The sequence below is a fragment of the Erythrolamprus reginae genome, chromosome 3 (assembly GCF_031021105.1).
Source record: "Erythrolamprus reginae isolate rEryReg1 chromosome 3, rEryReg1.hap1, whole genome shotgun sequence".
Lineage (NCBI taxonomy): Eukaryota > Metazoa > Chordata > Lepidosauria > Squamata > Dipsadidae > Erythrolamprus > Erythrolamprus reginae.
The window spans coordinates 174,808,950-174,821,617 of NC_091952.1; the positions used below are offsets into that span (position 1 = coordinate 174,808,950).

At 40.4% G+C, this 12,668-nt stretch overlaps 1 protein-coding gene across 1 annotated transcript in view; it reads left to right on the forward strand.

Moving 5' to 3' along the window:
• Window positions 1–301: 301 nt before the first annotated feature.
• LY86 (lymphocyte antigen 86) overlaps window positions 302–12,668 on the forward strand; it is a 44,011-nt gene continuing 31,644 nt past the window's right edge. The window contains exon 1 of the mRNA XM_070749109.1: window positions 302–482. Coding sequence (XP_070605210.1) covers window positions 359–482 — 124 coding nt within the window. The 5' untranslated portion in view covers window positions 302–358. The remainder of the gene's footprint in view (window positions 483–12,668) is intronic.

The window sequence follows — 12,668 nt, forward strand, 5'->3', positions numbered from 1 at the left end:
AGGACATAAACCATTTTGCTAGGAAGCCTTGATTTATTTATTTTTATCAAAGTAAGCATAATTAATTAATTTATGATTTTATTTTATTTTATTATTTCTATGCCGTTCTTCTCAACTGACTCAGGGCAGCTTAAATACATTAAAAGCTTGAAAAAGAGTTTTTCTTCCATCTAAACATAGTCTTGAAGCTTTGGTGAGGAGATCGTTATGGATTCTTCATTATTAGCAGAAACCAGCAGGAAATTGAATGCAGAAAATAGCTAGCCTGGCTTTTCTGCATTTATATTAGAAAGAGGAAGTGGGCAGGCTGTGGACAAGAAAGGCACCATCATTACACCGACTCTCCTCCACAGAGATCATGAAAGCGCTCAAAGTTGTTCCTGTCCTCCTTTCACTGATTTACACCACCACCGGAATCACCGGATGGCCAACACACATAATCTGCAAGAGCAATAATTTGGAAGTGAACTACAGAAGCTGTGGTGAGAGCTCATACTTCTCTTTAACTTCTTACAATGACCTTGTTTTGTACTAGTAGCTAATGCAGCAGGTTGTTTAAGAGACTGTTTGCTAAATGTATTAGATACTTCAGGTCCTGAGGAAGACCAGTTTGGGCACATTCCATTTCCACCTGACTAAGAAAATATTTATAAAATGTGATTATGAGGACCTAGATTGTTGGGGATAATATGCTGACTCTGTAAAGCACTGTGAAGAACGCCTCTACTTACAAACCTAAGAACGCCTCTACTTACACACTTTTCTAGATAAGAATTGGGTGTTCAAGATTTTTTTGCATCTTCTCAAGAACCATTTTCTACTTACAAACCTGAGCCTCCGAAACTGTAACCAGAAAAGACAAAAAGAAGCCTCTATGGGACCCCTCTAGGAATCTCCTGGGAGGAAACAGGGCCAGAAATGGCAGGGAGAAGCCTCTGTGGGGCCTCTCTAGGAATCTTCTGGGAGGAAACAGGGCCTCCCCCCTCCCTGTGGTTTCCTCAATCACATGCATTATTTGCTTTTACATTGATTCCTATGGGAAAAATTACTTCTTCTTACAAACTTTTCTACTTAAGAACCTGGTCATGGAACGAATTAAGTTCGTAAGTAGAGATACCACTGTATCAGTCTCAGTGCTATTGCTACTGCTATTATATATAATGGTAACAGAGAATAAATAATGTGTGACAAGCCTGCTCATTTTAACCTTATCATATATTCTCCCAGTCTAAAATTTCAAGTAATGCTTGAAGCATTTTTAAAAATATATTTAATATGGAACAGCTTGCCTCCAGAAGTTGGGAATACTCCATCACTGGAAGTTTAAGATGTTGGATATAACCAGTGATGGCGTGGTTACAGTCAGAAACACAGTTCCGGTAGCAAAATTTGGAGCTCCACCCCAGAGCACCCAATTTGCACTGAAGGATGTTGAAACAAAATGCATAAGCCACGCCCACAGTGTGGTAGTAGAAATTTTGGTAGCCCATCACTGGTTATAACCATCTGTCTGAAGTAGTGTAGACCTGTGTTGCGTGTGTTGCATGGTTTTTAAATGATGGTTTTTTAGATGCTTTTTTAATATTAGATTTCTTTACATTGTCACACTGTTTTATTATTGTTGTGAGCCGCCCGAGTCTTCGGAGAGGGCCGGCATACAAATCTAATAAATAATAATTATTATTATTATTATTATTATTATTATTATTATTATTATTTAGATTTGTATGCCGCCCCTCTTATTATTATTATTATTACCTCCAAGGTCCCTTCCAACTCTGTTATTATTATTATAATAAAATAGAACTCTGATCTGGTGACTGGAGCTACCTACCCCACTTGGAATGGTGAGAATCCTGATTCTTCCCTCTCCTCCGCCATCTTATTCCTTACCTGCGTAATAAACAAGGCAATGTAGACCTTCCCTTAAGTCCGTGCAAGTGTGATATTTTCTCCCCTTTCCCTTTTCAGTCAGCCTGAATTGGGTTTAATTTAGTGTAACTCAGGAAGGAACCATGTTGTCAAAGAGGAGTTGCCAGCCCCCCCCCCCCCCCCGCAGGCAGTGAGCTTTTTAAACTGGCAGCATTTCCCACAGACAGTTGGTTTTTCTAATCTGCTGGCAGAGGAAAAAGAGCAGGCACCTCTGAAATGAATGAAAATGAATCTGCTTGGCAGTGCTTCTTTCCAAAGCTTTCCAGCTTGACTGGCTCCGTGCCTCAGCTGCTGCCCTAATGCAGGAGGGATGAAGGGAATGCGCTTCACAGACGTCTCATTCAAATGAGGCACGTGACATGAAAAGCGATCAGCGGCACACGAAAGCCCAAGTGTTTGTTTGTTTGTTTTTTTCCAAATTCATCCAAATACAAACGCTGCCCTCTGTGAGTCTGCCTCTTTCCCTGAAGCTCAGGCACCGCTTTATATAACTTCGTGGAAATTAAAAACAAAAATGGAGGGAGGGGAGCAGCGAGGGGCACAAGAAGTAAATAAATATTTGGAATGGAATCTTTTACTAGTCAGTTCCTAGGAGACGAAGTCAGCTTTCAATTATTATAAAGGGATCTCCTGTAGTAGACACAGGACAGCTTATCATTCAGGAGGCAAAATAAAGAAGGGTGGTTTTTTTTATGAGCCAAACGGTGACTTTATTTTAGTTAAAATGTTGCCTACACCATCTGTCTGTGTATCAATATGTACCTGCAAAACATTTCTGAGGGCCCTCAGGAACCGCCATTCTACATGCAGTCCAGCTGTTTTATTGCTAAGCCATGGACCCAACTCAAAGTAGGAACACTTTCTCCTGAAGAAATCAAAATTTGGTTTCATGTAGGCTACTATATTGCTGCGAAAGAACAGATAATAGTAGTAAGAGATACCAACATATTACTGTTATTTTCCGTAACAAATTCACTCTATTCATGCAGTAGGCAAACACACAATCCTTTTACAAGGAGTAAAGTAGAGTAGGGTAGGGTAGGGTAGGGTAAGAGAAGAGAAGAGAAGAGAAGAGAAGAGAAGAGAAGAGAAGAGAAGAGAAGAGAAGAGAAATCTGGATGGAACCTTGGAAGTCTTCTGGCCCAGCTCCCTGCTGAAGTAGGAGATCTTATACCCCAATGGCTTGCCCAATGTCATCGCCAGTTGATCTTTGGCCTTCCAGAGGGTGGGATAGTTTCAGGAAAGCCTCTGGAGCATGTGGATGGTGAAAAATGGACCCAACAGGCCTACTGGAAATTCGATTCTGAACTTCCGGTAGGCCCTCAGGTATGTTTTTTACCATCCATATACCTGTGATGGTGAGGGCGAAAAATGTCCTAACACCTGCACGGAGGCTTCCGTGAGCCCTGCTTGTATGCGTGAGAGGGCAGCATGGGGGGAGGGTTGTGCATGTATGCGTGGGAGGGTGGGCATTGCATTATGGGTGTGGGCACACCAGCAATGACCTCCTACAGGTACGATCAGGTATGCAAAACCGGTAGAAAAGTTTTGATTTTTTTTCTTTTTTTCCCTTCGGGGCTCTCGGTATGTTTTTTCTATCGCAGTAAATGAGGGTGAATGTGTATAATATTAGAAGAGCTGTGCGTATGTGTGTGTGTGTACATACACATACAATTTATATAGTAGATAATGTATATTTTTGTGTGCCTGTGTATTATATGTATGTACACATATGGCATATACACATAGAATTAAATAGTATAGTTTGGGTGTTCATTAATGTTGTGGTTAGCTCTGGCCCAGCTCCTGCCGCAAGGAATGTGCAGATGGATGTGGGGGAAACATCCAAATGCCTCAGGCCTGTTTTGCTCCTGATGGAATCTGCTGACAAAATCTCCTCTGACCAAGGAAGCGTGAGTGACAGGGAAGAGGGGAGTTTGGCAGACAGCCCAGGAGGAGATCAATCATCTGTATCATCCCTGGATTCTGAACAAGAATTAATGACACATCCACGCATGTGTAGAGTGATGCATAGGAGACAACAACGGAAGGATTATTACAAGAGAAAATGAGGCCACCTGTGGTTTGGTGGGGCTGCTGTAATTAGTGCTAAAGATAAAAGTGCAGCTTGGTGTTTTAGCCTCATGGCAGTTTATCTGATTCATTGTTTCGTCAAGATCGTGGGTTTTGTGCTTTTCAAGATTGTGTGTGGACTCTCTGGACTTTAGAATTGGACTCAATTTCCCAGTTGTTGGGTGATCAATTGGATTGCATTTAACCTGTGCCTTGTGTGTATCAGAAAATCCCTTTGACATTTAAAAAGGGAGCTGTTTCTGTTTTTCTGTTTATAAAAACTTTTGGTTTTTCCTTTTATCGTGTGGTGTGTGTCTTCCTGGACTAATTACCCTGTAATTACAGGCGTTTGAAACACCCCGGCAGAACAAGTAATAGTAAATAGGGAAATTGTATCTCTTTGAGGTGAGAAGAGGCCAGGCACCCTAACCCTAATCCAAACCCTTGATATGAGTGACGTCAAGTTGGGAACCTCTAAGCCAGTCATATGACCTTTAAAGCCACCCCCAGTCACATGATCATCAATCCACTCCCACCCGGTCACATGGCCAGCAAGCCACACCCACAAAACAAGCCACACCCACAGCATGGTAGTAAAAAATTCTGTGGCCCTTCACACACGCACTATTGCACATGTGCCCTTTTGGCACCCAAGAAAAAAAAAAGGTTCACCATCCTTGTCCTATACCATTTCAGACAAATGTTTATCCAGCCTTTTCTTTAAAAACCCAGTGATGAAGCACCACCAACTTCTGAAGGCAAGCTGTTCCACTGATTAACTGTCCTCGCTGTTAGGAGGTTTCTCCTTAATTCCAGGTTGCTTCTCTCCTTGATTAGTTTCCATCCATTCTTTCTTGTCTTGTCTTGTCTGGTGCTTTGGAGAATAAGCTGACCCCTTCTTCAACTACAACTGCTAGCAGCTATTCTTTCTGCATTTAAATATGTTAAAGGGTTAAATAAGGTTCAGGAGGGAAATGTTTTCAATAGGAAAGGGAACACAAGAACAAGGGGGCACAATCTGAGGTTAGTTGGGGAAAAGATCAGAAGCAACCGGAGAAAATATCATTTTACTGAAAGAGTAGTAGATGCTTGGAACAAACAAAGCAGATGTGGTTAGTAAATCCACAGTAACTGAATTTAAACATGCCTGGGATAAACATATATCCATCCTAAGATAAAATACAGGAAATAGTATAAGGGCAGACTAGAAGGATCATGAGGTCTTTTTCTGCCATCAATCTTCTATGTTTCTATGCATTATTCCCTCATTCACAGGCCCCAAATAAAGAAAAGAACTGGAAGTCAGACCTATATAAATCAACAATTTTGGGTTTAGCCGAAACGTTGTCTAATTCAAGTGAATGCAATCTTATGTTTACCAATTTGGAAACAAGTGTCACTGAAATTCATAGATTATTTCTCAGTAAGTTTAAATTGTACATGTTTTTGTAAAGTGTTACTAGCCAGAGCCTGGAGATTTGCCCAATATAATAAGTTTAACTTTGGGACTTAGTGTTTCTTGTATGTAAGCATATTACATTGGTTAATATTTGTAATTTGTTTGGGGGGTTTTGCAGTATTTTTAAAAAATTCTACAGAAAGTTTATTTTATAAAAATACATAAAATGCACAAACTAACTTTAAAGTAGCCTTCAATTTATTTGGTAATGTTCTTTCAATCAATGGGCCTTATCAAAATGACGGTAAATTATCTAAATTTGATATACTGAGTTTATACTTATTGTTCAACCAGGCAGCAGTAGTCAAGTAATAGTAATAGTAACAGTAATAACAATAATATATAGAAAATTACTTTATTTAAAATAATAATAAAAGTGTTCGGGGTTTTCTGAATTAAAAACCTAAAATTTTACCACTTCAAAATTCAGCTTATTCACCAAAGTGTGGTCAGAAAAGAAATAGGTCCATTTGCGAGACCTTGATAGACAAGAGAATTTGTCAAAAAAAAAAAAAAAGCTAAAAGCTGTTGTGGTTGGCTCTGGCCCAGCTCCTGCCCCAGGGAATGTGGAGGTGGATGCACAAGAAACTTCAACATGTCACAGGCCTGTGTTATTGCCAACAGAGTCGGTTCAGAGTTTAGTTTCCTCGGACGAAGAAGAAGGTGGGAGTGACTCGGCAGAGGGGGGCTTGGCACGCAGCCCAGGCAGTCAATCTCCCTTATCTTCCATTGATTCGGATGAAGACATTTTGGATCCACACAAGCGCAGAATTATGCGTAGAAGAGACCAAGTAAGGATATATTACAAGAGATAAGAGCAGCCACCTGTGTTTAGGTGGGGCTCCAGTAATTAGGGCTGCTGCTATAAATAGCAGCATGTGAGTTTGGCCGTTGTGGAAGATTATCTGATCGCAGTTCAGTCAGGAATCCTGTGTTGCTGGTTTCTGGACTTTGTTTGTTGATTTTTCACACCTTTGAAAACAAAGCAGAGCAACGTGTGTGTGTGTGTGTGTGTGTGTGTGTGTCTCACTTCATTGAAAGAAGAAGGGGTGTGAAGTTTCTTCACAGCTGCTAGCTAAGTACTTAATGACTGCTTAAGGTTAATTGTACAGACTACCCGGTTGTTTTGGGACGAGTGCTCTTTGCAATACAAAAAGAGTGCTTAGTTTATTTTGAATTTTGGGATAAAGAACATTGTTTTGAATTTTCAAACATGTGTTTGTCTGAAATTTGTACCATTGAATTTTCGGGAGGCTTCTACCAGAGAGCCCGGCAGAACAGGAGCTAGGTTTCTTTAATCTCCCAATGTATTAGAGTTACAAACCCTCAAATTCCCAACTGGCACAATTGCTACAGTTCCAATGTTTTTGGAGAGCAGCAGCTACAGATGGTTACAAATGACAGAGGCAAACTATCCGCACCAAATTTCATACCTATTTCAAAATGATCTTCCAGGAAAATTTGTGGCTGACCAGGCTGAGCCAAACCAGGCATGTTTGGGTGACTCTGGTGGCCAACGACCACCACTGGAAGAGGGTTGAGAGCTGCAGAGTATATATGAACTTCCACCAGTCATTTGAAAGGAGTTGAATTTGTAGAGAAATTGCTTGAAAAATTAGAATGTGAAAATGTTCAGAGCTTGTACTACAATTCTCATGCCTTAAGCCATTTCCTCCCTGTCGCTTACAACATTTTTTAAAGCTTCATCCAGTTAATCATTGAGGAGATTTAAAGCTCGTCTGTTCCTGTTATATGTTATTTTGGCACAATAAAAATTGGCTGGTTATAGAAGACCCTGTAACTGTGACTAGGGTGGTGGCATTCACACTATCTCTCGCTCAAAACAGTGGGAAATTGAGGCTTCGGCAATCGTAGTCACAGCTGCTGCAAAAAGGTCATAGATTGCTCATTCCTGAATTAAGCAAATTTTTTTTTAAAAAACCTATACTTTTGAAGATAAGTGATTTCAGGAGTATTCCATTCAGAGCAAAAATATCAGCGGAGAGACAAAAAATAGATTCCCTTTTTCCAGCACTAATCTTTTTCCATAGTAAGACTATACGTGTTTTGCATTTTGCATCTGTCACTTACATAGTAAGACTATGTAAGTCTTGCATTCTGCATCTGTTGTAGAAAAAGCAACCTGATAAATGTGGAGCAGAAATGCTACATGCGTGTGGGGGGGGGGGACTCCTACCCACAACTCATATTTTCATCTCACTAAACAGAATTTAGTTCATAGGCTTGTATTCTTAAGGTAGGACGCTAGGGTAGACGTCCGGAGTCCCAATGAACAAAAAGAGCAGGAAGGCTTCTAATATTTATTTAACTTCTAAGCCACCCAAGTCGTAGTGGACTGCCTGAAGATGACGAGTGGGACCTCATCGAAACGTCACCAGAAATCTCTAAATCCTACACAGGAAGAAACCCGAATACAGTGTTCCCTCAATTTTCGCGGGTTCGAACTTCGCGAAAAGTCTATACCACAGTTTTTCAAAAATATTAATTAAAAAATACTTTGCGGTTTTTTCCCCTATACCACGGTTTTTCCCGCCCAATGACATCATATGTCATCACCAAACTTTCGTCCACCTTTAATATTTTTTTTAATAAACTTTAATAAAGAAACATGGTGAGTAATAATCTAAATGGTTGCTAAGGGAATGGGAAATTGCAATTTAGGGGTTTCAAGTGTTAAAGGATGGCTTGTGATACTTTTCATAGGCAAAAATAGTGTATTTACTTCCGCATCTCTACTTCGCGGAAATTCAACTTTCGCGGGCGGTCTCGGAACGCATCCCCCGCGAAAATCGAGGGAACACTGTATGCCAAGACCTTCATATATAGATATAGATATATTTGAAAATTAAGGCAGACTAGGATAGATCTATATCGGCCTTATTATATATATTATATTATATATTATATATTATATTATGTTATATTATATATAACATTAAATAACATATTTATTTATAATATATATATATATATATAATATGTTATTTAAATAATATATTTATAAATAATTATATATATATATATATATATATATATATATATATATATATATATATATATCAAGAATAGTCCTCAAAATGCGAGTTCCAGGTATATGTGTGAATGATGAGGCAGCAGCCATCTCGATCACCGGAACATAAAAACTTTAATAAAACAACTTAGCTTTCGTTAGCGTGCTGCTAACTTCGTCAGAGTATTAAAATGCCATGGGAGACAATCACATTTATAAAGCCTTACTCAGTCTGCTCATAGCCCGCGTCACTGGGCCACACCCTTCCCTCCCCTCTGCAGCAAGCCTAATTAGGCTTGCTGCAGAGGGGAGGGAAGGGTGTGGCCCAGTGACGCGGGCTATGAGCAGACTGAGTAAGGCTTTATAAATGTGATTGTCTCCCATGGCATTTTAATACTCTGACGAAGTTAGCAGCACGCTAACGAAAGCTAAGTTGTTTTATTAAAGTTTTTATGTTCCGGTGATCGAGATGGCTGCTGCCTCATCATTCACACACACATATATATATATATATATATATATATATATATATATATATATATATATATATATGTCACATTTTTTTTTGCTGAATTTGAAAATTAAGGGAGACTAGGATAGATCTATTTCGGCCTTATTTTGGCCTCGTCAGCTAGCCTGGGACTTGAACCTGCAAACTTTGCCTTGTAAGGCAGGGAATTATCCTCTAGGCTACAGTATCCAATCCCTTCAGCTCTGCACCAGGGAAGGGTTACATATTTTTGTGTCGAATCACCCTGGTGTATTGAAGGAACATCACAACCTCTCGGCCCAACCCAGGGCCATTTCCAAGGCAGTTAATTTTATTGATAGCCGACAATTCTATCTTTATGTGTCACATGTTTTTTTGCTGAATTTGAAAATTAAGGGAGACTAGGATAGATCTATTTCAGCCTTATTTTGGCCTCATCAGCTAGCCATACCCACTGGGACTTGAACCTGCAAACTTTGCCTTGTAATATATAATACATATATATTCAGTATATATAACATTAAATAACACAAAAAATATAAACCAATAAAACCCCCAAACAAACATTCATTCAATAACATTTATCTTTCTGGGGCCAAGTTCTATGGCCCCCAAGTCTGCCCACAAAGCCATGTTTCCCCTTGCTTCTCTTTTACCCATTTTGTTCTTCCTGTCCTATCCTTCCCAGTGTCATAATTCTCTTTTTCTTCTCCTATCTCTATCCTGATATTTTTTGTTATTTTTGCTGTTTCCTCTGGAGCAAACTCTGAACTTCCTCTGGAGTTCTCAACCTAGGGGTCACAACCCCTTTGGGGGTCGAACAATCGTTTCACAGGGGTCACCTAAGTTCATGGGAAAAGACAATTTTCCCATGGTGTTAGGAACTAAAGCTTCTGTTCTGGTGCCTTGGAACATATTTTTACAATCAGACCAATCAGACACGGGGGTTTCCCTCTGATCTTCCTGCCAATCAGCTTAAAGCTCTATTGGGAGAATTGGTGCTAGACTTATGGTTGGGGTCACCACAACATGAGGAAGTGTATTAAGGTATCGCGGCATTAGAAAGGTTGAGAACCACTGCTCTGGTGGGACAGGAATGAAGATGAAAAAGTACATTTATATGTTTCTCTATGTGAGTAGAGTTTAGGCACAGAGGGATCAATTAATGTTTCAGAGAAAGTACCTTATTTTACAGATCATTAATTATAATCACTAATTATTCATTCAGTTAATCAGTGTGTTTACTCTTTTGTCTTGGCCTTGCCCTTTTTAAAAGTGTGTTTTATAAAATACACAATTCCAGGTCTGGTATTAACTGGAGTGGGTAATCTTTGATTGACAAGGTAGAGTTATTGGGGATAGCTCAGAACATTTGCTTGTGTTTAACATGTTAATCTCCCTGCTCTCATTTTGGGGAGGAGCATTTTCAATTCAGATTCATCTTCCTTTTGGCAGGTCAGGTCACAGACATGTCTTTAGAAAGAAACCCAAAACAAACCAAACTACAATTGGTATATGCAAAGTTTCATAGAATCCAGGCTCATTAACTATGGTGACACTGACTAAGGAAAAGACAAACAGGGGAGCTGGTATATTTCAGATTTGTCTTTCTCGGAGGCCAGGGTCCTAGATTTAACTCTGCCATTTAACACAAATTATCACTCAGTGCTGTTTCCAGAAATCAACATCATGGCAGCAAGAAGAATATCCATAAGCTTCAAGGTTCGAAAATGGCTCCCAAATGTCTCTTTAAGAAGAATCATCAATAAAGACAGATTAGGCCCCAGATCAGGGGTGGGTTCCAATCTACCTTTGCTTCCTGCCAGGCTGTGCAGTAACAACAACAAAAAACAGCTGAAAAAAAAGTCAAAAAAAGATGGTAACTGCATGCATAGTACCAGAACTTGGCTTCTGTGATGCTCAGAAGGATTTTTAAAAAAATAAAAAATGATTTTTTTTTTTAAAGGATGGCAGCAACCACAGACTGGCACTGACCAATCCAGTTTGGTGACATCATTGTGATGTCATCAGCAGCCTGCTACCAGTTCTGGTGAATCGGTCCAAACAGGGAGAAACCCACCCCGCCCCAGATGGTTTTAGAAATTATGTGAGACACAAATCGGACTGTGTTAGTACAGGACAATTTATAAAGCCCACAGATATCTGGTGATACATACCCTGTTTCCCTGAAAATAAGACAGTGTCTTATATTAATTATGCTCCCAAAGGTGTGCTATGTCTTATTTTCAGGGGATGTCTTATTTTTTTTCAATGAAGAAGAATTTACATTTATTGCTGAACAACAAAAAAAGAACATTTATTATATACTGTCATCACAAACCAGCATAACCAGACAAACTCTGAATCCTATCAAGAATTTCTACCGTACCATTATTTCCATGTACAACAATTATACTTTCTTCAAATATATGTTATATATGTTCTGTTTGGGAATGCTGCAAAATGAAATGTCTCCTATTTCTTACTTTCAGGGATGCCTTATACTAGCCAATACTACGAACCCTTTCCTATGTCTTACTTTCAGGGGTGACTTATTTTCAGGGAAACAGGGTAGTATGACATCAGATTAGGTAGCTGTGAGTCCTACTTTGGAGGATATATTTAGATCTTTAGATTAGATTAGATTTATTGGATTTATATGCCGCCCCTCTCCACAAACTCGGGGCGGCTCACAACAATAATAAAAAAACAACACAGTACATAATACCAAATCCAATGCCCACCAATCTAATTACAATTTAAAATTAGTAATTTCATAAAAACAATCCCAGTATATATAAAAAACAGGCACACAATCAATCAATCAACAGAACAACATGGGCAAGGGGGAGGTGTTTTAGTTCCCCCATGCCTGACGGCAGAGGTGGGTCTTAAGGAGTTTACGAAAGGCAGGGAGGGTGGGGGCAATCCTAATCTCAGGGGGGAGCTGGTTCCAGAGGGTCGGGCCCCCCACAGAGAAGGCTCTTCCCTTGGGTCCCGCCAGACGACATTGTTTAGTCGACGGGACCCGGAGAAGGCCAACACTGTGGGACCTAACCGGTCGCTGGGATTCGTGCGGCAGGAGGCGGTCCCGAAGATATTCTGGTCCGGTGCTATGAAGGGCTTTATAGGTCATAACCAACACTTTGAATTGTGACCGGAAACTGATCGGCAACCAATGCAGACTGCGGAGTGTTGGAGTAATATGGGCATACTTGGAGAAGCCCATAATTGCTCTCGCAGCTGCATTCTGCACAATCTGAAGTTTCCGAACACTTTTCAAAGGTAGCCCCATATAGAGAGCGTTACAGCAGTCGAGCCTCGAGGTGATGAGGGCATGAGTGACTGTGAGCAATGACTCCCGGTCCAAATAGGGCCGCAACTGGCGCACCAGGCGAACCTGGGCAAACGCCCCCCTCGCCACAGCTGAAAGGTGTTTTTCTAATGTGAGCTGTGGATTGAGGAGGACGCCCAAGTTGCGGACCCTCTCTGAGGGGGTCAATAATTCCCCCCCCCCAGGGTAATGGACGGACAGATAGAATTGTCCTTGGGAGGCAAAACCCACAGCCACTCCGTCTTGTCTGGGTTGAGTTTGAGTTTGTTGACACCCATCCAGGCCCCAACAGCCTCCAGGCACCGGCACATCACTTCCACTGCTTCGTTGACTTTATTTGAAGAGCTGT